The sequence below is a fragment of the Urocitellus parryii genome, chromosome 9 (genome assembly GCF_045843805.1).
Source record: "Urocitellus parryii isolate mUroPar1 chromosome 9, mUroPar1.hap1, whole genome shotgun sequence".
Classification (NCBI taxonomy): Eukaryota; Metazoa; Chordata; class Mammalia; order Rodentia; family Sciuridae; genus Urocitellus; species Urocitellus parryii.
Genome location: NC_135539.1, coordinates 112,709,094 through 112,734,921, shown reverse-complemented (window position 1 = coordinate 112,734,921; position 25,828 = coordinate 112,709,094). Strand labels below are relative to the sequence as shown.

At 40.6% G+C, this 25,828-nt stretch overlaps 1 protein-coding gene across 2 annotated transcripts in view; it reads right to left on the bottom strand.

The window, feature by feature from the left end:
* Positions 1-2,841: 2,841 nt before the first annotated feature.
* Positions 2,842-25,828, bottom strand: part of Dstyk (dual serine/threonine and tyrosine protein kinase) — a 52,230-nt gene continuing 29,243 nt past the window's right edge. The window contains exons 3-13 of one of the 2 annotated variants that reach the window (XM_026387425.2): positions 23,056-23,719; positions 18,179-18,411; positions 17,739-17,822; positions 16,859-17,035; positions 15,795-15,924; positions 15,048-15,204; positions 14,252-14,384; positions 12,079-12,192; positions 10,169-10,283; positions 7,874-8,008; positions 2,842-7,484 (exon numbers count right to left, since the gene is read on the bottom strand). In XM_026387425.2, coding sequence (XP_026243210.2) covers positions 7,297-7,484; positions 7,874-8,008; positions 10,169-10,283; positions 12,079-12,192; positions 14,252-14,384; positions 15,048-15,204; positions 15,795-15,924; positions 16,859-17,035; positions 17,739-17,822; positions 18,179-18,411; positions 23,056-23,719 — 2,130 coding nt within the window. In that variant the 3' untranslated portion in view covers positions 2,842-7,296. The other variant, XM_026387426.2, reaches the window with a different exon arrangement.

Here is a 25,828-nt window from a genome sequence, read left to right as displayed (position 1 = left end):
TATTTTTTAGTTTTCGGCGGACACAACATCTTTGTATGTGGTGCTGAGGATCGAACCCAGGCCGCACGCATGCCAGGCGAGCGCACTACCACTTGAGCCACATCTCCAGCCCCAGTGCCCATCCCTTTTTATGTTTTATTTTGAGACAGGGTCTTGCTAAATTCTTGGGGTTGGCCTAAGCTATCGAGGTTGGCTTCAAACTTGTTGCTGGGATTACAGGCGTATGCCACTGTGCCCAGCAAACAGAGTCTTTTTACGATGAAAAATCTTGAGAGATTTAGCAGTGCTTCCCATAGATCAAGTTGGGACCTCTCCATGTAAATGCAGGCACCAATCAGTCAATCCTCTTTTATGATCTTGTCCCACAGTCATGCCAGAAGAGTAAATGGATATGGAGCTGCCCAAGAAGTGATCTGTACTGCCATCTGTCACCAGGGCCTGTCCTGAATCTAGGTCCCTTTTCTAACTGTCTTTGATTACCTTTCAGGAATGATATCTCCACTAAATGCAGTTTTTAGCAAGCAGGCAAACCTAGATGTCTGTCCCCGGCTCTTGCCACCACCATGGAATTTGAAGGGGATAAATCTTTTCCAATTTTGAACTAGTACAGGTTTAGAAATGGGCCTGGGACCTATGCAGGGCCAGTTGGGAAAACCCTCCACACCATGTCCTATGAGGGAGTAAGGTGTTCATCACAGGCATAAATAGGGAGGCCTTGGCCATAGCCTGCAGAGCTGCCCTACTTCCTACTCAATTCGGTGAGCCTGATCTCTGTTTCCTATTGATCTTGTGAAATCCTAATATCTTTCCAATAAATACTTCCTTTCTCCTAAATCAGCCAGACTTCATTTTCTTAAATTATAAGAGATGAATCCCATAATTTGTCACCAATTGCCAGACATTAATATTGCCTATAACTTTTTCATACAACCAATAATGATGCAATAAACACCCTTTTATAGATTTGCACATTTCTGCAAACATTTTTACAGATAGGGACCACCTAGAAAGCATTCTGGGACAAAGGATACAGTATACATTTAAAGTGTTTATAGGTACTGCCACTTCTGCTCTGGCAGCTTCCCAACATAGGGAAGTGCTCATCGCTACACCACCATGAACAGAGATTTTTAAGCATGTATATTTTAGTAAATTAATAGATGGAAATAGCTTTTTCATTTTCTTATGCATTTACGCAGTTGCTTGTAAGATGAAGATCTTTTCAAAGAATTACTAGTGATCTATTTTTAGATGACTTTTTTCTTAGTGATTTCTTCATATACTAAGTATGTAAACCTTGTATTTGCTATTTACTGCAATTATCCTCTTAAGGTTGGTTTAGGTGTCTTGGATTGTACATAACATTTTGATCATTTTTTTCTTTACGATTTCTGGGTTTTCCATCACATTCAAAGAAGTTCTCTGTACTATAAACAAACATATTTTCATAATTTTTTTTCTTTCTCTTTCTGGTACCAGGGATTGAATGATGGGCACTGACTAAATCCCCAGCTCTTTTTATTTTTTTCTTTTAGAGACATAAACTCGCTAAGTTGCCCTGGCAATTCTGCCTCAGCCTCCTGAGTGGCTAGGATTACAGGTGTGTGCCACCGCACCAACTGAGCTTTTTTAAAATTTATTTTTGATATTTTTTAAATGTAAGTGGACATCTTCATTTTATTTTAGTGTGGTGCTGAGGATCGAACCCAGCACCTCACGGATGCTAGTCAAGTGCTCTACCACTGAGCCACAGCTCCTATTTGTTTGTTCTGATGAGGATTTGAGTCTATGTTTTCTCAGATGGTGCTACAGTTTGAATGTATATGACTCTTGTATATGTTGCAACTTAAAACTCAAGGTGATGGTAATTAGGGGACTTTGGGAGGTCTATTTTGGATCTTGGACATCCTCCAAAGGTCCATGTGGTAAAGGCCTGGTTCCTAGTGTAGTGATTTTGGGAGGGGGTGGAAGCTTTAAAAGATGGAGCTAGTAGGATATCCCAAAATCACTAAGGCATGCCCTAGAGTGGGCCAGTGGGACCTCAAGGGACATGCCTGCTTAAAAGAGCATATTAAATCTAAAAATGTGTACACCACATGTTATTTTTTCCAATGTAGCAATGGGAAGGGGGGAGGTTAAGGGAGCTCAATCACATTGAACTTTATATGAGAATACAGAGTATGTGCATAAAAGGTAGGGTATGACTGGCTGAGAAGGGTGGCTGGAGTTAGTGAGGTTTCACCAGCAGAAGAGGCTTACCAGCATTGTGTGACCACTGCTGTGTAGGCTAGGTTGGGGACCAACCAGATGTTCACTTTGAACTTTTCTCTTAAGTAGAAACTCGCTAACTCTTTAAGATGTGCTGCCATCTCCTGGCCAACCTTGTGCTGCAGTCAAATCACAAGCAGTTTTAGCAGTGACTCAGCCACATGTTCAATATGATACAGTCACCCCAAACAAACCAAAACAAATACACCCATGGGAGAAGACACACACTATGTGATGACCTTCCATAGGGACTAGACAGTGCTGCTTCAGGTGGAGGCCCACACTGGCACCTGCAGGCACTGCTGAACAAGCAAACCTGAACAGTGGGGTGGGCCTATATGAACTCAAAGTATTCCAAATGCAGAAAAACTGGTACATAGATTATAGCCCCCAATTAGCTCACAGTTAATAAGGAATAACTAGACTCATGTATAAACTCTGAATGCTGCAAATTCGTGCTGAAAATTGGAGTAAAGGGGGTCACCTCAGAATAGGGTCTGAAAAATACACTGCTAGTAGTAGTAATGCAAAATATTTAGTTACCAAGAGTAATGACCATTACGGAATAAGGCCCCTGCTGGAGGAGTGGCGTGTGGCATCAGTCTCCCCTAAGGCAAAGGGCAAGACTTACGCAGGTAACAGTGGAATGGAATGCATCAGGGAGCATCCTATTCACATGGGTAGTGAAATCAAAGCCAAAGCCAAACAGATGTAAAACTAACATGTTAATATGATCTTTATTATATAGCACATCTGGTATTTGTGCATCCTAATGATTATACAGAATACTCTAAAAAACCAAACCTGACCATTCAAAATTACACTGATGAAGACCTGACCCCTAGTTGCATCTCTTAAAAATACATACATCGTGGTCGTGCTGTAACAGTATTTGGAAAAAGCCAGATAGTATAGGAAAGAAGGGAGTATAGAGACTGACGTTTGTGCCAAAGTAATTTTCTTTTGTTATTGCACTTTTATTCTACACACTTAGTATGTTACACTTTTATTTAACACTGTAATAAACATTAGTTCTTTAAAATAAACAAAAAAACATTGCATGAAGACCATAAGCTGTCCAGGCCAATTTTCTTTATGGACTCTCTGAGCAAGCTGGCCTCCCCATGTCAGATATTCTCAACAGTCTCTGCCATCTCCTCAACTGGACTAGAAATTAACAAAGCAGATGATGTTAACAATAACTATAGTGCTACTTAAAACCTCCGGGGGAATTTTCAAAGCAAGTGCCTCCAGATCACTCCTTTCTTACCCACTTATCACACTAGCTCTAAGCCATCCCACCCCCATCATTAGAATAAACCTCATTTTAAAGAAAAAGTGGGTTATTTAATCCAGCAAACCCAAGAATCAAGATTTGAAAACTTAAAGTAACTCCCCTTTCAGCAATGGACTTTTCCAGTACTCTTCATTCGGCTCTGATACAACCTGAACTTTGGAGGCTTCCTGATGAGCCCGACAGAATACCAAGCATGGTGTCTCTCCAAAGCATGGTCAGAGAGTACCTCAGTTTCCCAAAGTGCTACTGTAATCACCACTTCCCTGGGCTTCTCAGTGCTAAATAATAAGCCAAAAAAATAAAGTGTCATTTACTGCAGTTGTCACTCCACAGCCCTGCCATCCTGAGCCACTTCTGTCAGGAAAAAATTTTCCAAACACTCTACCTTTTCTGGTTTTTTTTGTTTGTTTGTTTGTTCGTGCTGGGAACTGAACCCACCGCTAGGTTTATGGTAAGCACATGTTCTACCACTGAGCTATACCCCCAGCCCTCCAACTTTTCTTTGGCAGCCCAAGCAAAGATACAAAACTGCATTTGAGAGTTTACAGGTACTGGTCAAAAGTTCTATCATTCCCCTAGTCCTATCTACCAGTAATGAATCCTTTCCTCCACTGTTTCCTCCAGCTTTAGTGTTAAGTTAGGAGCAGTTGCTGCGAGGCTCTGTCCCCTTAAAGTTGATGGAGTCAAAATTGACTCTCTTTGGTCTGGGAACAATCAGTGCAGTCCCCTTCCTGGAGCAGTAATAGGCGGTTCAAGAACCAGGGATGCCTGTGGACACCTCTTGGAACAGCAGTTCCTAGGCAACCACGTTGCTGCTAGCTCTCTAGGCACAAGGTCAGCCATCCCAGGCCCCAGGTGTCACCGTCATTTCTTGCTCTCCAGGAAACCTTTCGCTCAGCAAAATGAGCAATTTTTCATTAAAAATAGCCAGGTGAACATTTTTGGGCTAAACTGCCCTCATTCAATTCTTTAGAAGGACTGAACACAGTGAGGATAATTCTTCATGCCACTCTTCTTCCTCCCTAAGTCACAATCTCACCTTACCACTTGGGAACACAACTAACTGAAGCTGGGAGGTAAAATCTTCAGCCATACTAAGCCCTGTATCATTTAAGTGCTGCACACTTCTCTGAATGCCTAGTGTCCTCCCAAGTAATATACAATACAGTACATTTCATGGCATACCATCACATTAATAATAATAATGGGTGCCAACGAGCTAAGAATTCAAAATCGGCTAACAAATTTATAAACCAAAAGTAAAATATACACACATCATACACATATATTCCTGCACTCAGCCTGCTGAGTGTTTAAATAACGCCCCCAAATATCCATGTGGACTTTGGCTAGCCTGGGGACTTTCAGGAGTATCTTGCACCATTTCTCAGAATACTTTTTAAAAATTAACTGTAAAACAACTCCTGACTTAGCATTAGTTTCTCCCTTCCTCCCTCCCACTGGGAAAAAAAATGTAGAGAACTTGCTAGAAAACTGGTATCAGAGCAGACTAAGCCACAGGGATAAAATGAAAAGGAACTCGGGTAGGAAAATCTGACCTCCCATGTGTGACTGGAGTATGAGCTAAGACTCTGCAAGAATGTGAGGAATGTAGTCTCCACAATGGAAGTACAGACTTCTGATTACTTGAGGTTTAGAAGACAAAGATCTGACAACAGGAACTAACTATATAAGACTTCTTTGAAATTTCATACAGTACAGATTATAATGATTTTCACCCATGTAGAGACTACTTGCTTCTCCTTTAACTTGACACCTGGCTTCCTGTAAGTCCCATCATAGTTCCCAGAAGGCAACAAATTCATGCTGAGAATAGTGACTTGAAGTATATAGCTAAACAGGTGTTCAGGTTCTGAGATAAACTGAACATTCTACCAGAACAAGGCCAGAACCAGCGAACCCAAAGACAATGGGTCCCCTTTATCATTTGCAAATAAAAAGGTCTGTAGTATGACATAAGTTTTGAAGGGATGCAGTGCTTAAGGGTTATTGTGCTCAACTGCATCATAACCAGAGTTAAAATCGAGCTTTAATAAAAGTTACATAAAAATGTTTTAGACTCCACTTATACTCCGTAAATATGTAAGGGATGGTCATTCGGTTATAGACAAACCTAGAAAATCCCAGCAGCTAATGTAACATTCATCTTTTTAGTTTTTTTTGAATGTACAGAATGTCTTTGTTTATTTTTATGTGGTGCTGAGGATGGAACCCAGTGCCCATGCTAGACAAGCGCTCTGCCACTCACTGAGCTACAGCTCCAATCCTACTGGGAACCTGATTCACACACTTTGGAGATGAACACAAAGGGCCAGACCAGAGTTCTTGAGACTGGACAGATGGATGGAGGCTATTCACCTCCACAATTTCTTCATCTACTTGTATTTCTAAATCTAATGGAACAGTTTGTTGGTAGAAGGCTTGAAGTCAAGACCTGAGATGCACCAGTGTCAAGTTGTTCCCCTTTCCTCTGACTGGAGTTGTCCATCTCTGTCTCTATGTGTACTTCATAAGAACACCACCAAAGACCACTCAGAAGGGAGCAGAGCTTCCAGCCACCAACACACTGAGCTACCACAGAGCTATTCTTCTCTTTCATCTGGTTCCTTTTTCCTTCTAACAGATCATATCTAAAATAAGGTAAAGAAAGGACAGAAGAAACCTTGGCCTTTTAACCACTGGTCAAGCTTTAAAAATATTAGTGTGTTAGATTCAACCCCCCAAAGAGTTTCTGATTAAAGTTTTGAAAATAAGCTGGTATGCACATTTCAAACAGGCTGTATGCAGGCCGTGGCCTCCCCTCGTTGCCCCTCTCAGGTCTTACCCACAGCCTCACTTTAAGTCAGTTCTGTTCACTGAATCCTAAGTACCATGTAATCTGGAGCTTTCCCACCTTAAGATCAAAAGAAGGGAGAGGCATGGGAGGAAGACCCAAGGGTAGAAGAACAGATTCTGTTCTGGAGTTAGCAGTAACTCAAAATCCAATAGCTTATGTATATACAGACATATGCACACTTTTTTCTTTTCTTTCTTTTTTGGTCTCTTAGTATTGTAATAGTGAAACCTCCCAGGAATCAGGGATGTGTAGCCCTATACATGTAAACACACTGGCACTGTGAGGAAAATATAGGTTTGTTTCTAGCTCCCTTACTGGGGTTTCTGACCATTACAACCTGAAATTCCTGGTTACAGATAGCAGGATCCAGGTATCCACAAGTTTTGTCATGTGTCCCTATGTTAACACAATCTTGACCTAAACTGAAATTTTCTAAGTGGTCCTTACCACTGGGTAGAATCAAACTATTCCTAGCTAGTGCTGAAATCATGAAAATAATACATTTTCAGTACTATTGCCACTGCAGTGTCCCACTTATTGTCTTCGAAACATAATACAGTGAATAGACAATGGTAACAATTGCCTCCTTTAGTTCTGAGGCCAGAACATTACATTCCTCAGCTTTTATACATCTTAGACAATCTTTTTTGACAAAGGGATAGGATGGGGCATCCATGACCCGCCCAGAATGCTCAGTCATCCAACTCTCCACTGTCCAGGAGCCACCTCTGCCTAGGAAGGCCTTAAGTTGACCAGCAAGCACCAGTCTCTCAGGAGCTCCCTATAATGAAAAAAAAAAGTCAAATTCTCCCCATGCCCAAAAGGTGAGGGGGGGAAAAAAGAAACAAAGAATGGAGGAGAAAGGTCTTTGCTTTCAAGTAGAGTCATCAAGTCCTCTGTTCAGCCGCTCAGAATTTGACTTGCACAGTCGATCCATGATGCCCCGGAGCATGGGCTGGACAATGCCCAAAAGAGGCCTTTTAGAGGGGTCACCATCCCAACAGGCTTCCATCAACTGCCAGCACTCCTCATCAAACACAGGGAGACGTTCTGGGCGGGCCCCTAGAGAAAGGAGCAAGGAAATCAGAGAGTCAGTGAGAGGGAGCCCAACCCAACCAGCTGGCCAGGCCAGCTGGGCCTCAGGGAACTAAAGAGTAAAAGGAGCTTTGGTTTCCACTGCAGACATCTAGGTTAGAATCTAATAGGAACAGTGAAGAAAGTCTGGAACCCACTCGACATAGGAAATTGAAGAGGAAATTTTAAAGAAAAAAAGCATTTTGAGATAGTTCAACACAATGCTTCATGGAAGCAAAGGTTTGACTTATGTCTTCTCTGGATTCCAGGATGATCTAAATATGCATGTGTTGCTGTGGAAGAGACAGGGCCCTGCTGCAATGCCAGACTCTGCTCTCACTAAAGGAGTGGAGGCAGAGCAGTGCCTTGGCTCTTACCTTTCCGCACATTGTTCCAGAGATGGTCTTTGCTAGCACACCTCTCAAATGCCTCAGGGAGCTTGACGGAGCCTGAGCAGATATACCAGAAGAGAATCCCAAAAGCGTACACATCCACGGAATTATCATACTTTCCTACAGCAAGAAGGGATGAACACTAGTGAACCAGAGAGGGAAGACGGCACATGGCCATCCACGTGCATTAGCAGGTCTTTTTATGTTGTTTTTTTGTTGTTGTTGTTTTCTGGAGCTGTTAACATCCAAAGTCTTTCAAAACAGCCCTGCCAGGTAGTCAGGGCATGTTTACAATATGAACACGAAGGCACGGGGAGGCCAAAGCTAGGCACTGACAGCATACTAACACTTGAACTGGATGAAGGAAAAGGGAGGAAGGCCTTTCATTTTCATGGGGTAACTACAAAATCAATCCTAATAGGTCACATCAGGGAAATACAGGTGGGTGAGTACACTGAAACTAGAACATAATAGATTCTTTTAAGTCAGGGAGGAGTCTGGAGCCAGTGGGCAGCAGATCATTTACACCTTAAGGCAGGAGGTGATGTGAAAAATATTTTAGAAAGATTACTCTGACAGAAATAGGGTAGACTATAATAGAAATAAAGGACTTTAAATATGAAGCAGTCAAAGTAGAATAATAGTGTCAGGAATAGAAATATTTTTTAAAAGTCAGTTTAGGGAAAGAAAAATGGTGACTACTTGGTTCAGATGTGGGTAGGACTAGAGCTGTCTACCTAACTTCTAATCCTCAGAGCACTACTTGATGAAGAGTTGAGAGAAGACTTGTGAACAAAATAAAAGAAAACCAAATACACTGCTAATTTCAGCTATTATCAATTCTAATGACTGACCTATAATTACCTTTCCATCTTCCTGATATAGTACAACCCTTCTCTACTCACTCCCATTCAAAAATTCAGAGTCGGGCTGGGTTGTGGCTCAGTGGCAGAGTGCTCGCCTAGCATGTACAAGGCACTGGGTTGTATCCTTTCAGCACCACATAAAAATAAATAAAGGTACTGTGTCCAATTACATCTAAAAATATATATTTAAAAAAATTCAGTCATTTTTCAGTCATTCTTCCCTGTTCATCACTTATATCAAATAACAAAAAATCTTGTCTATTCCATCCTCTGAATTGATTTCAAATCTATCTCTTTTTGCTTCAGCATTAACACCAACCTAATCCTGGAGATAACCACCACGGAACCCTCTCATTGTTTTTGGTTCTTCTCACTCAAATCCCCTCTACCAACTCCTGCTAAGCTAATCTTTCATAAGCATCTTCTTTGTATTCTCCCCTCAGGAGCTCAGCAGCTGCCCACTCCTGCACAGCAGGCCTACCTCCTCCGCCAGAATTTCAAGCTCAGTGTATTCACTTCCAACCTTGCTTGTCACTGTTTCTATCTTGTCATACTTATTTCTATTATTATTTCTATTCTACAATATTCCTTAATATTTCCCCTTCTCCAGCCTCTGGAAGTTTCTCTCCTTCATGATCCATGGTTGGACTCTAGAGTCAGAAAAGACCTAGATTCAAATCCCATATCTATTATTTTCTAGCTAAATATTTTTTGGGTGAGTTAATTCATCAATCTGGATTCAACTTTGTCCAGGAAATGAACAAAAAAATACACCAAATTATCACATAATTATGAAGATTAAAGGAACAAAATGTATAAATGCCCACACTGCTTACCTCAAAGTATATACTCAAATAAATGAGTTCCCTTTCCACATACCAACATTCCAGATCTGACTTGAGTTATACCTAAAATTTCACCTCTAACACAAACCGTCAAACATTTCAACCTTCCTCTTTCCCATCGTGGAACACCAACGGTACATCATATAGCCCTTCACTTAGTATTAAATTATATGCTGCTGGATAATGGTTACAAATTACTTTACCTCTCTTAATATTCCTCTTTGTCAATTGCAAGTTCTTTATTGATAGAAGACAACTGCTATTATATAAGAGTTATTTGATTTAGAATTTATGATCAAATAATTAAATGATTATAGCAATGATGGCATAATAACCCAGAGAGAGAGAAATCCAAAAGAATGCACTGAGACTCCCCATTTGCACTTCCCTTCCTACTTCTATACCTCTTCACTTTTCCCCTACCTGCCTTAGGTTTGCCCTCCTCTGGTTTCTCCCCTGTCAGCCAGACCTGCCAGCAGTACTTGTACATACTGCTTAGTCTGATGAGTAGCTCTCAGGATTGTAGTTCTGACCCTGCCCAAATCCACTCCCTGCCCTCCAGACCTTACCTGTGAAAAGTTCTGGGGCCATATGGATGGGTGTCCCCACAATGCTGCCTGACATCATGGCCTCTGGCTTGCAGAATCCTAAATCAGTGATCTTGGCACGATTCTGCTTGTCCAGCTGCCAAGAAAGCAGGGGAAGAATTCACCTTGTCTCTGAGCTTGCAGGTAGTATTCAATTGTATATTCAAGTTCAAAATATGCACTTCAAAGTAGTACTTAACAAAATCTGCCTCCACCTAGCCCATCTTCACACTCTCCTCCTCAGAGACTGTGAGCAACCTGATGGCAGGAACTGTTTCTTTCATGTTTGTATCCCTGGCACTTAGCATGGAGCCTGGCACCTATGAGAATCTTCATAAATCTTGAAAGAATGAATAAGTGAGGATCTATGGAAGAACAATGAGGAAAACATTTCAACTCCGGATTCTTCACCTGACCCCAGGACAGAAAGGTGAAGTCCTCTAGTCAGCCTAGAAGCTTCCTGACATTCCTGTATTTCCTTTCCTAAAGATCCAAGAGAGAAATCCAACAGAATGCACTGTGACTCCCGTTTGGGGTGTAGCTCAGTGGCAATGCACTTGCCTAGCACACTCAAAGCCCTGGGCAGATTCCCCAGCAACAAAACGTTTGGGAGAGGTGGGGCAGCATGGCAGGGGGACACTTTGGCTAATGATCAGCCTTCCTCTTAGATTTCACTTTTACTTTTAGTAAGATTGTTCCCTTCTCTCAAACAGCTGTCATCTTTGTACATCATTGAAGTGCTACCAGAAATACCTTAATGATACTCTAAGATATTTACAAGAGGTCTATGTTGAAAGATTTTTGGAGGGCTAGGTGTGTGTATGGCTCAGTGGCAGAGCACTTGCTAATGTGCATGAGGGCCTGGGTTTAATCCAAAGCACCACAAAACAAGATTCTTTTTCAAGAGGAGTATGTCTAAATTAAAAGAAAAAAAAAAAAGTGGAATATGTCAAAAGTTCCTCTTACTTTCTTGCAGTCCTGGGGATTGAATCCAGGACCTTGGAACATGCTAGGCAAGCACTCTACTACTGAGTTACACCCCAAATCTCTAGCCCAAATTATTCTTCATAATTTAGATAACAGGACCAGTGAGTTCATGACTCTCTTACCTTTTAAGCTTTATTAATTTATCTCTGCTCTCATCCAATATCACCATAAGCAATAACAAAGGCCTATGCTCCTCAAAAATGTAAATGTCATAAAAAGCAAAAAAAAAAAAAAGGTAGACTGTTCTAGATTAAAGAAAACTAAATAAGCATGGCAACAAAATGTACTACATGATACTTGGACTGGATACTGGATCAAATAAACAAACAGACCATATTTGGAGCAATTGGATATATTAGGGGAAACTTTAACACTGTTAATACAGACCGCATGTTAAGTAACAACATTATATTGATGGTAAATTTCTTGGGTGTGATGACATTTTAATTTTGTCTAAGACTGCCTTTTTATTGGGGGATACATGCTTCAGTATTTAGAAATGAAGTATTATCTGCAACTTACTTTCACAAAATTCTGAGAAAAAGTATGCCTATTTGTGCACGTAAGTGTATACATATAAACAGTGAGAATGTGAGTGAGTGAGGAGAAATAGAGAAGAGGAATCTGGATAAAGGATATCTAGGTCTTCACTGTACCACTCTTTTAACTTTTTCTATAAGGTTAAAAATTTTTCAACAGTGTACAGGGGGAAAAACTCTATACTACTATAAGGTAGGTCTGTACTGAAACTCCTGCCTAACCTTAAATTCCAAGAAAACCATCCATCCACTATACTGTTAACTCTACTTCTTTCCATCTGGATTTTTCTTAGGATCAAACTTACATTTTGTGCATCCTCCACCCACAGAAGCAGGGTGTCTTCTTGGGGACACAGCTCTACTTACCAGTACATTTTTCAGTTTGATATCACGATGGACGAGTCCCTGGCCATGCAGGAAGCGGATTCCCTCCACCACATCTAGTGCTATCTGCAAACGTGTCTCCAGGGCCAGTCCAGCCTTGGAGAAACAAAAGAACTTACTGTCACAAACAGAGAAACTCCTCAATCCAACTTGCTTGAACCAACTGAGACTTCATTCTTTGAGGAACTAAAAGACTGACCACATCAGGACACACAAAGACAGAAAAACGAATAGAAACAAAAGGGGAAGAGGAAAGCAGTTAGGAGAGGGAAGTGGAGGAAAAGCAAGGAAGTGCAAGTTGAAAAGAACACAAAGCCAGATAAAATCCCTTGGGGGCTGCAGTTGGGCCAGCTGAATGATGCCCAGAGGTGACAAGGAGAGGTGCAACCAAATAACTAAATCCATGAACCCTGATTTTTGTTTTTGTTTGTTTGTTTGTTTTTGATACCAGGAATTGAACCAAGGGGCACTTAACCACTGGCCACATCCCTAACCCTTTTTTATATTATATTTAGAGACAATGTGTCACTGAGTTGCTTAAGGCCTCTCTAAGTTGCTGAGGCTGGCTTTGAACTTGTGATCCTCCTGTCTCAGTCTCCCAAGCCTCTGGGATTCCAGGCACGAGCCACCATGCCTGGCCCATGAGCCCACTTTTTTAAAGTTTTTATTTGTTCTTTTTGGTTATACATGACAGTAGAATGTAATTTGACATATCATACATACATGGAGTGTAACTTCCCATGAACATATTTTGAACATTTGAACACCTCAACTGCAGAGGTGGATTTACTTCTGCTGTTTTACAGGCCTAGTCACTGCAGATTTTGTTTAATGACTTCAAATACCACTCATATTACTTTAGTTTAGGAGCTCTTGGGTTCTGGAAAATACTGTGTTATTCATCCAAAAGATCAAGTGGGGCTGCTAGTCCATAGGTACAAAAGCATCAGACGTTCTGAGCTTAACTCGTCTGTAATAGAGAGGATCATTTGAAGAGTCATTTTCTTCATCCAATCAATTCGTCATGACTCCTGGGAGCATTTAAGTTGTTCTCTGCCCTAGTTCTGGAAGATTCTGTGTAAACTTGTAGAAAAGGAATCTGTAAGAAGGGACTACCTAGATATTCTGATATCTGTTTTTCTCTCCTCAGCTCGAATGTAGGGAACAAACAAAAGAAACCACTTTTTTTTTTTTTTTTTTTCCTTCAGCCCAGGGGCTTGAACCCAGGGCCTTGTGCATGCCAGGCAAGCAATTCACCACTAAGCTACATTCCCAGCTCCAAGAAACCTCCCTTTTGGTGGTGGTTTTAGATGAGGGAAACTCATCTAAATTGCAATATCCAACTGAAAGTTTCATCTTCACTCAAATAAAATTCTTCAGTGTGGCATATCTCAATTCATAAAAAGATCATATGATTAAAAACAATTTTTTTTTTGTAGTTGTAAACGGACAGACTGCTTTTATTTGTTTATTTTTTGTGGTACTAAGGATCAAACCCAGTGCCTCACACATGTTAAGCAAGAGCTCTGCCGCTGAGCTACAGCCCCAGCCCATGATTTCTGTTTTAAACCTTATTGGGACTTGTGTTAGAATGTGTAATCTGGAGTTTTCATTGTCTAAAACAAACTTGAATTCTACAGCAATTCTTTCTTTCCAACTGCCAAAATTTTACCCATTTTGATACGCGTGTCAAACTCAAACTCCACATCCTCACGAAATATTGACTGTGATTCCTTTGAAAGCTCCTGGAAGTTATATTTTTTGATATTCCCTAATGGTTCTTAATACACTGCGTTATGCATAAATATTTATTGACTAAATAAAACTGGCTTTATCCACCAAGAACAAAAAAAGAGAGAAAGGGGAACAGAGTTCCAGGAAGTTTTTCTGCTTTTCTAATTTTAATCACTACTTAAATGACAGTAAATGACAGTATTCTGGATATAAATATTGGGACCAAAAAAAAAAAAAAAGACTTTTTTACGTCTGAGACATTTTTAAGGATTTTGGATATAAGTGCAATAAAATCTGATAATTCCAACAATATCTTATGAAAATAGGAGGCTCTGAATAAACAAGAATAGATGAAAGGCCAATAGGGAAGTAGAAGTTCTAGTCCTCAGCTGGATAGAGATCTCTCCCTGCTCTGCCTCACCTTCAGCCCTGTGTAGAGGTCCCGGTGTAGTCGCTCCATAATGAGCAGCACAGCAATGCTGGAGCCACCTCCATAGTTGTAGTCGATGACTGAACCATGGAGATCCACCAATCGCTCATGCTTCGGCAGAGATCTGTGGGAAGAAGAGAGGTCTGGGCTACAATACTTGGGTTCTAATCTCGCATAACATGTCAAAATGTAGGAAGGAACAGCTTTAAGACCATGCTTGGTTTAGGTCCATAGGGAATGGCTCTCAGTATAGACAGAGTGCTAACAGAATAACCTTTCCACCAAGGAAAAAGAATCATGGAATCTAAAAATCAACAAGCCTTGATGACTAAGGAAGAAAGTTAAATAAACAGCTGGGCACAGTGGCTCATGCCTGTAATCTCAGCAACTTGGGAAGCTGAGGCAGGAGGATTCCATATTCAAAGACAGTCTTAGCAACTCAGTGAGACTCTATCTCAAAAAAATTAAAAAATAAAAAGGCTGGGGATGTTAGTTCAGTGGCTAAGTGCCCCTGAGTTCAATCCCCAGTACCAAAAAAAAAAAAAAAAAAAAAAAAAGAAAGAAGGTTAAATGGAATGAGAAATCTAAGAATTTAAACTGGCTAGAAAAGACCAAACCAAGATAGTAAAGTCCTTAAAGAGTACCTATGGCTAGGCTAGACCCACAAACATTTTGAAACCTAGGTATGGAGAAACAGGGAGCTGGAGCTTTTGGTACAACACTTATTCCCGGTTTCTGGCCTCTTCTAGGGATCTTTCCCAGAGAGATGGATGAGACTAGGACCCACCTCATGTAGTGAAACTCCAAAGCCAGATCATTCCAGTGCTTCTCATCTGGAGGGACGACCGATTTAAGGGCACAAGGGAAGTGTCCTCCCCAGTTGTCACAAAGGTATACCACACCATACTGGCCCCGGCCCAGTTCCTGTCCCAGTTTAGGTTTACCTACATGGGACAGAGACAGAGAAAAGGAAGGAGGGAACTTACTGGGAAACCTCTGTAAGATTCTTAGATGTAGGTCTGCCTAGAGACCAGAAGTCATAATCATGCCAGGGGAAGAAATTCTAGTGTCATTCTAAAACAGTGGAAAGTAACTAAATAAACTTTGGTAATGTTATTTAAGCTATATAAATAGCAGGACCTGGGCTGGGGTTGTGACTCAGTGGTAGAGCACTTGCCTAGCACCTGTGAAGCACTGGGTTCAATCCTCAGCACCACATAAAAATAAATAATAAACAAAACAAAAATAAATAGCAGGACCAAACAGACTTCAAGAATTCAAAGTTGGGCTGGGCTTGTGGCTCAGTAGTAGAGTGTTCATCTAGCATATGTGCAGCACTGGGTTCAATCCTCAGCACCACATAAAAAAGTAAATAAGTTACAAAAAAAATTTTTTAAAAGAGTGGAAATTAAGAGTGAAAAAAAATTCAAAGTCACATCAATAAGTGCTTAAGCAACTCCACAAGGAAGTAGCTTGAGATATTAGGATTCTCAGAAGCCAGAAAAATAAAACAAAACAAAAAACAAGGACTAACGATGCAGTAAGACGTCCTGTAAAGAACGGCTCTCCAGAGAAAGGCGGGCCAGGCGTGGGGCATGGTCTTTCCGAACCTTCAGCCACAGATCTTCAGTTTTCTCCAGCCGGCCTGAGTGGCCAGCTTCCAGCTAGGAGGGAAACAGAGAAAAGACACATAATAAAAGACACATTAAGCCCTTAGCCTCAGCTTCCTCACATGTTATACAGGAATAATAATATCTACCTCAATGGGAAACTGTGAGAATTAAAAAGCACGTTTAGCGCAGTGACTGTTACAATCAGAACTTTCAATAAACAGTAATTTTTTTCTGTCACATCTATCCACTCTCTCCACACACACATACACACATGCACACACACAAGTTATGTCACGAAACTGAATTAGAATGGAAATTGGAAAGTCATCTCTGTCATTCATTCCTAAAAACACTATATAAACTTACAAAAAAGTTCCTATACCTCTATTTTCTTTTTTTCCTCAGTACTAGGGATTGAATCCTTGGGTGTTCTACAAATGAGCTACATCCCCAGCCCTTTATAATTTTTATTTTGAGAAAGAGTCTTGCTAACTTTCCCAGGCTGGCCTCAAATTTGCGATCCTCCTGTCTTAGCCAGAGAAGCTGGGATTACAAGTGTGTGCCATGGAACCGAGCCTGTATCTTTTTTTTCCTCATTCAGTGAAATTGAGAGAAATTAACTGAGCTCCCTCCATTCTCCCTAGAGTTAGAAAAATATCCACATTAAAATTTTATTGGTGAAACTTCCTATAATATAGAATTATCTTTAACAAAATAGAAAAATACAATGGTGATTTTTTTTTTCAAAATAATATGGACACAGCAAAGAGCAAAATATTTGGGGCTGGGGTTGTGGTTCAGTGGTAGAGTGCTTGTCTAGCATGCTTGGGGCTCTGGGTCAATCCTCAGCACCACATAAAGGTAAAATAGATATTGTGTCCACTTAAAACTAAAAAATAAATATTAAAAAAAGAGCAAAATATTCTTCTTTTGATGAAGCTCTCCTTTGCTTATTTTAGCTGTATCTCCTTTCCTACATACCAACCTGCCGTAAGGAGGCTGCAAAAGCCTCATGAGAACTATTGAGCCGAGTCCGGAATTGGCTGCAAATGCTCTTGGCCAACTTGGAGGCACTGAGGCTCTCAATGGCTTCCTGGGCCACCTTCCTCTTCCATTCTAGAGTGATGGCAGGTGGGCTCACCCAGGTGATACGCTGGATGATCTGCCAAGATAAGGACAGTGAGATCACTGAGGGATGGAGAAAGGAATTACTAGAAGGTCCCAATGATGCCCTTCCTTTTCTGGATTACCCACCCATTAGCAGAAGGTTCTTAAGAATAAGAGCCTCATGAAGTTCAAGGTTCCTCTCTAATTCCATCTAGCCCTATCTACCCCACAATCAGGGTTCAGCCCAGAGGAAGGTATCAAAGAACACTAAGCCAAAAAAAAACAAAACAGTAGGCTGAGTCTATGAGTCTACATGCTCACAAACCCTCAATACATTATATGCAGTCTTGGGGAGTGTCCGAATCTGAAGCAGTAAATAACTACTTCATAACATAACATAACAGCACAAGAGCCAGAGTCAATTCCAGAACAGGAACTGCATTCCTTGGCCTGTGGCAACACCACCACTAATTCTGAGAAAACATTCAGTCTGTTTAAGAAAAATATGAAAAAACTAGTGATGGAGAGGCTTATGGCTCCATGAAATATCATTTAAACCTACCACTTTTAAGAATGAAAGGGATCACAGTTAATAATTATTTAATAGGCACAAAGTAGAATTCTCTCAGGCAGACCAATCAGAACACAAGGCCAATCTATCTTAAGAGGAGATCCTAGCCATGTGCTCCCTCCTAGAGTGATTAGGATCCCTGTAAGTCAATAAGGAACTGAAAACTGTCCCTCAAAGCAACGCCTACCTGCTTGATTTGCTCCCACAGCATCCTTGTAACCGAGGACCCTGAGTGAAACGTGACTTCAACATGATAGGCAGCATTTAAGATCTAAAAGAGTATACACAAAGAAAATTCAATACAGGATATTTACTTCAAGAACACAGTCCAGTCTCAAGGTTTCCAAATTTATCCATATATATATATATATATATATATATATATACAGAATTAACTCAATTGATTGCATACTCTGTGACTAGTTAGGCCTTTTTACTTCCTCTTCATGTTTACTGACTATAATTTACAGCTCACCAGCACCTCCCATAGGCAGTGGTCACTGGTAGGAAAACAATAAAATTCAAACAATAGGTAAAAATTTGAGAGGGAAAATCCTGGCTAATTTGAAGTTGGACTAGTGTGTGAATTATTCCAGGTTTTCTATTTGAACCATTTTCTTTGCATACCTGTTTGAGATAATTACTGGTGATATGAATGGAAACATCCTGTGACTTCTCCAGGCTCTGCAGACACCGTTCCAGAGTTCCAACAAAGCTCTCACGTAGGTAATCTACGGAGCTGATTAGCTTGTTAGCCACTGCCTGATTAAGCCGGGAGATGATGAGTTCCTGGATTTGTCGAATGCAGCATTTGATCTCTCTGGTGCCCACTGGTTCTCCATTCTCTGGGACGATAACATCTATGGAGGCAGAGAAATAAGCTACTTAGCTGTGAGGGAAAGGGGCAGACCTACTACATAAAGGCCTCTCCCAAATCAGAGCCAATGAATCACAGGACAATGGCTATAAAAAGACACAACTGGTTGATAAACACTGACCCTCAGCATGATCAGGGCCACATAATGCTCAACTACTTAAGGCTACCAAGATCCTGAGAAGCAGCAATTATGTTTAAAAACAAGTCTGTTGATTTTGTTAACTTTTACGTCAAATTTATAGGAGGGGATAAACACCATTTATTGCATGCAAACTATTTGAAAGACATAATAATAAGTATTTTAACATATGCAATCTAATTTCATCTTCACAATAACTTTGACAGGTGGGTATTATTAGTTTTATTTTTTAGATCAGGAAACAGCCTCAGAGAGAGGACAAAGTGGGCACTGGAAAGGGGAAGGTACAGTTAGGAAGTAATTCAGCTAGCATTTGAACCCCAAGCTTATTGATTCCAAAGCCTCATGTCTTTGTAATATTTCTCACTGGTCAATATATTAATGAGAAGAATCCAAGAGAAGGAATTCTAGTCTAATCAATTACTAAATAAACAGTGAAACTCAACTATTGTCCCTATCATGCCACTACCTCTCAGAATTTAAAAATCTATTTTATAGGCCAGTGGACAGAAAAAAAAGAAGTCAAAAAAGATCTACTCTTGGAAAGGAACTCTCAAATCTATTGGTGGAAACTTAAATTGGTACCACCTCTTCAGAAGAAATCTGGCCATATCTATCAAAATTTTAAACCAACCATGCCAAATATGGGTGGCACATGCCTTGTAATCAACCTGGGAAGGTAAGGCAAGAGGATCTCAAGTTCGAGGCCAGCCTGGGCAACTTAGTGAAATCCCATCTCAAAACAGAAAAAACAAAAACAAAAATAAAAATAATGCCTGGGTAGCTCAGTGGTGGAGCATTTCCCTGGATTCAATCCCTAGTACTGGGGGGTGAAAATTACACAAACAATAAAAAACCCACATACTCTTTACTTAACTATTCTGCTTGTAGGAATTCTTTTTCCAGAAATGTATCCTTACAGATATGAAATACATTTATGGACAATGATGATTAATACAATAAAGTTTGTAACAGCAAAAAGGAAAAAAAGGAAATAGTTTAAATATCCATCAATAAGAGAATAGTTAAATAAATTAAGATATGTCCATTAGAAGAAGACATTTATGGGAGAAGCCCTCTAAGATATACATTGAAAAGGTGAAATGGCAAGATACAAAAGAATATACTGAGGGGAACAGAATGGCTGGGGACAGTGCCTCTGTGTGTTTGAATTAAGTAGTATATATGTATGTTTTATCCTTTAAAATATAAACAGTCTATAAAGTAGGTATATTATATTATCCAGAGTACATGGGTTACCTTATATATTTATTTATTTTTATTTTTTGTTTATTTGTGTTGCTAGGAATCAAACCCATGGCCTGCAAATGCCAGGCAAGCATTCTACCAGTGAATTATACCCTAACCCTCATTACATTTATTTAAAGAAAAATACCAGTAAAAGAAATCTGCCTCCACAAGATATGTGGTTGCTTTCTTTAAACCTTTTTATCATTGCTTAAAGAGTACTCAGAATAGTCTTAGAAAAAAGTAAGAACTGAACATACAAGTTGTGTCTAATAAAACTAGGTGCAGTGGCACACGCCTGTAATCTCAATGACTTGGGAAGCTGATGCAGGAAAATTGCAAGTTTAAGGCCAGCCTCATCTATTTAGTGAGCCTCTGTCTCAAAATCAAATAAAAAGGGTTTGGGGTGTGGCTCAGTGGTAGAGAGTCTCTGGGCTCAATCCCTAGTACCCCCTCACACACACACACAAAGTGCATCTAATGTATCTCCATCTAGGTAAGTAGATCCACAAATCCACAAGGAAGTTAACAGAGTCAGACACTTGATCTACTTGTTCCCAATCACCCCATGTCTGTTTAGCTAATCACTATATCCTAGGCACTATATATGGCATGCCTGGCACAGTACAATGAAATATTTCACTGTCTGCTCAACCTAGCTGCCCTAACCTTCCTTCATCATGCACACTATGATATTAGCATTGATGCTCCAATGTCCTTAATTAAATATTGAGAGGACTTTCTAGTATTTCTACTGCAAGTGAGCATTTCTCAGCCATTCCTTCCTGCAGTGGGAATTCACCAAAGATGTACCTTTGTTGATCTTTAGAAAGACTTATAAAAAATCAGACATCCTATCCTTGCTAAAATCAACTGTATTTCCTTTGTAAAAAGTGTGACATAGAGACCGTTATTTATAAACCCTTTCATTCTTCAAAGACCTGCTACATTCAAGGGCTGGGGATGTGGCTCAGTGGTAGAGTACTTGCCTACACTGGCAAGCCCCTGTGCTCCATCCCCAGATTCACACACACACACACACACACACACACACACAAATGTGTGTTATTTGCTACAAGGGATATGATGATGTAAGACCCAGATCTATTCTCTTGAACTCCAGGATTTTAAAAAAATAGTCAAAAGAAAATAAATAACTATATTAAAACATAGAAAGTGAAGCCCCAGTGGTGGTGCACATCTATAATCCTAGCTACTTTCGAGGCTAGGGCTAAGGCAGAAGATGGCAAGTTCAAGGCCAGCCTTGGCAACTTAGCAAGACCTATCTCAAAATAAAAAGGAAAAAAAAGGAAATAGCTTAAATATCCATCAATAAGAGTTTAAGTCCAGCCTCATATATTTAGTGAGCCTCTGTCTCAAAATAAAATAAAAAGGGTTGGGGTTGTGGCTCAGTGGTAGAGAGTCTCTGGGCTCAATCCCTAGTACCCCCACCCCCCGCAGCCACACAAACTTAGCTTAAATATCCATCAATAAGAGAATACTCTCAGCAGTAGAGCACCCCTGGGTTCAATTCTCAGGACTTCCCCCTCCCCCAAATAGTCAAATACACCAAAAATAAGTTACAGATGAAATGCTGTGGGAATTTCAGATGACTGCAATTGTTAGTAGGTATTTGAAAAAATTCAAGAAGATTTCATAAAAATATGGCATCTCTGTAAGACCTTAAAGAAAAATAGGTAGGATTTGTGCTTGCCTAGCATGCCCTGGGTTCAACGTCCAGCATCACCACATAACCAAAAAATTAAAAAATAGGTACAATTTGGAAATTCACAGAAAATAAATGACATTTCAGGTTTAAGGTTAGGCACAAGCAAAGAAAAAGTGAAGAGAGTGTTCAGAGGACAGCAAGCAGTTAAGATCAATCCAAATAAAAACAAGAGGCAGATGCAGAGTAGGAAACAAGACTAGCAAAGTTGGTAAGGGCTCAGCTTTGGAGAATCTGTGACACTAGGCTGAGGAGTTTAAACCGTCTATAGGAACAGAGATCCAATAAAGATGAAGTGGAGAAAGGAGAGAAAGAAGTCAGGTAATGATAGTTCAGTTAGACTAAGGAAAATGAAATAGAAAAGATATAGAAGAATAGGTAGGATTTGTGCTTAGTTCAAGGCCAGCCTTGGCAACTTAGCAAGACCTATCTCAAAAATAAATTGATGAACTCAATTTCCAGCTAGAAAAGGGAAGAAGACTCATCAATACCTGGCAACTGATAGCCAAGGGAACAAGGGGAAGATGACAGTTAATAGATCTGCTGAGGTGTGGATGCTGGCTATCAAGAAGAGGGTGGTGAAAGAAAGAAATTAAGAATAGGTAAAGCATGGAAATTAAGAGTATGGGCTGAGGAATCAGGCAGTCTGGCTTCAAAGCCTACCTCTGTGACTCACTAGTTGTGAGACCTTGGGCACAGTACTTAATCATTTTAAGTCTTGTTCCCTCATCTAAAAAATGGAAACAAGTGGAATCCTCCTAGGGAGGACTCTCGGAAAAACACTGACACTCGGTGCTATGTCAGAAGTCCTGACTAAGTCTGGAGTGGTCTTTAGCAGTCTTGAGCACCAGTGTTTTCAGAAAGCCTCTCAGGGGATTTGGATTTCTTCTTATGATTGAGAATCTAAACAGCACCTTGCAAACTGAGTCATTTCAATTAAAGGTAGCAGAGTTAATGTTCACACATGGGGGTTCACACAGTAGTCAATATACAAAGTCAGCGCATTTAAACCTCAGACACCGAAAGACCTGACCAATTGCTTTCACCCAATTTTGTTAATAGCCATTTGTGAAAAATGGGACTGCCAGAAAAGCTAAAAAACATTACTTTGAGAAATCCTCCTGTGTTGACTTTCAGGAGCAGCTGAAAAAAGAAAAATGAGACCATGAGATAAAAAGAAGAACCACGAAGAAGCGTGGGCCACACTGATAGAGCAAAGCACAACCTAGTAAACTTCTCCAAACAGCTCTTCTCCAGCTCCTTTATGGCCCAGGGACAGATGCAAAGTGGAGGGTGGAGAGCTATTAGGATGGTTTTACCAAAACTCAGCCTAATGGCCCTGGAAGGAATGACATGGAATCTTCCAAGAAGGTCCCTGAGAACAACAGAGGCCACCAAGGCTTCATGATTTAAGAGAGGTTTCCGCTGGAACCTTAAGAATTGATGAACTCAATTTCCAGCTAGAAAAGGGAAGCTCCTAACATTCTGCACCCCACATAGCTGCAGGGACCTACCTTTAAACTCCATGTTGGCAGCATCATCCAGAAGCTCCTCCTTCATGGAGTTCAGTGTCTCGACAATCATGTCCTTCATTTCCTCCTGCTTTCGGTTGGCAATATTCATCAATGATTCATACAACTCATTTTCCTTCTTTCGAGTATATTCCAGACGTTTGGGAGTAATTTGCAGGTCCCGCTGCATGTCAAAGGCCTGGTTGATGAAGATGTCCAGGCAGTGGCAGTGCACGGAGTTCAAGGCCTTGGCCGCTTCCACCAGGCGGGTCTGTAGCAGCTGGTGAGAAAACGTGCTCAGGTGTCTCAGCTTCTCACTGTGCTCCACCAACATGCTCTGAGGTTTAGTGTCCTGGCTGGGGGCCCCACAGTTCCAGTGACTGCTGCTTAGATAGCCCAGGTCAATTAGTTGGCGATATAGCGGTGATCTTTCACTCTCCATTCTCCTGATGGAGGAGTCTATTATCTCCAGCTTTGGCACTTTGAAAAAGAATACGGGAAAGGAGAAATACTTTCGGATTTCCTGAAGCTGCTGCTCCTCCCTCTCAGAGAGCTCATCTTTGTGGAGTGCATACATTATCACAGGTAAAAAATCATTCACCAAGTCACCCAGAACATCCACTGTGGGCCGGAGGCCTTGGCATGGTGCCACCACAATGTCCACCTCCTGGAAGGGGAAGGGGGTTATATCAGCACCTCAGGGTCAGAACCATTCCTTGCCTCCCCAAAGTCCCAACTGATACCAAAATCCAGATCTACGGTGGAGCAACTGGACCTCAGTGCACCCCAATCATATGTCCACCTCCTTCCTTGGTTACCAACACTCCCTTGTACAGCCTGTGAGGGCAGGCCCTCCTCTAGAGAGTGAAACAACAAGTAGAAAGATGGCGGTCCCTTCAGCCATTTCAGATAAAGCAAATATTTAGTCCCTGCCTTCCTTTGTTGCTTGGAAATTCCCACCGATTCCCTCGGATGAAGAAATAAGACAAATAATGGAAGAAAAGGGAATTGTTGTGGCAATTATCAGACTGGAAGTGAGTCTGCCTGGAATTCCTCTCTCTCTTTCGCTCTTCACAAACCCTCTTCCCGTTTTCTAACCTGGCTAATAACTCCTAAGCATCCTTTAAATCAATGTGTATGGCAGTCCCTACACACTGTGAGCCTTACAGAGCCTTTACTATTACACAATCCCAAACACTCTTTAATTCCCTAATTAATGTTCAACACATTTATAATAATTTATTTAAAATCCATTTTGTTCTACATTAGCCTGTAAACCTTTTTGAGGGCAAGGACCATGTTTGTCTTGTTCACTATTTTAACTTCAGTGTTGAGCACACAGTAAGTCCGCAACATTGTTGAACCAATCAATTATGCAGCAAACTAAAAGCTAAGTACAACATTCTAAGATTTTGTAGGTCTTAGCCACCTAAGTCTTAGAAATACTTTTAAGAATATGATCACTTGGCATGACAGAGATCAAGGTCTACCTCACCAATATCTCGGCTCTGTATTTTGGGGAAAGCAACGTCCTCTACAGATAGAGTAGGGCTTCCAGGAAAGCTCTTCAGGGGAGGGTGATTCTACCAGGAAGCAACACCCGTTGACCTGGCCCATCTTCCTACCCGAGTGCAGATGTGATAGCTGGAGCAGAAATGGTCATGCTGTAGACCTAGGCAAACCTGAGGCTGGAAGCCAGCACTAAGCACCATGAAGCAAAAAGAAGCTGTGGACTTCTTTTATGTAAGAAAAAAAAATTAAGCACTGCTTTGTTTAAACTCTTGTTTTTGTGATGATGTTACAACTGAATCCAATTTAATCTATATCCTAAGTTTCTAAAGTGAGATTCCAGAATGATCTTGGGTTTAGAAACAAACCTTACAAGTCCTTTTCCAAGCTAGAGTTTATTTTTGTTTTCTATTTCTTTCCTGAGGAGTTTCAAAGCACTTAAAGTACTTATTTCCATTTACTGAACAGATTACTCCTCATATTTCTGAAAATGTCTACACAAAGGGGTGACTGGGAACTCAGGCCCACATCACTATCATAAGTACACAGGCTCTTGATGTATTCTGAGGTTTGTAAACTCAAAACAACCCCCTCCATAGCACTCTAGAACTTACTGAGTTATAAGACAACTCAACACATATCTGTTCAACTTTAAAACCCTAAAGAGTTCTCAGACTGAATATTCAAAACCTAAAAGGGATGCAATTTTATTTTGTTTATTTCCTTTCAAATTAATATCTGCTTTCACTCATTACCTTATTTGAAGAGCAGGTATTTTCTGATAAAAGATTTTTAAAAAATAAAAACCTGAGCCTTTTACCTTTCTGATATCCTTCTCTAGATAAGGAATGGGAAATGCCAGCCTATTACATCCAGTATCTGTTTCCACTGACACTGACTCAGCATGTATGTTGTTCTTATTTTTTCCACTCCAAGCGAAGCACAAATGTCTCACCTTCTTCAAACAAAGAACTAACCTTCATTTTCAGGTAGGTCACATGATGTTCACTTGGCTGGCCACTTTACACTCCCAAAAGCTAAAGTGCTTTTTAGCATCTCCCCATTTATAATTGGAGCAAACACTGCATAAATCCACCTACTCCTTACCCAAGGCCAGACCAAGAGGAATTTGCTGTTTCATCTGTGCCTGAAACTGCAGAGAATGTATTCTGGTTGGAAAACTAGTCTGACACTCATCTTGCTGTTCAAAACAACCCCTTTTGCTACCCTGAGTCACAAATGCTGATGTGTGAGTCACTTCAGAGAG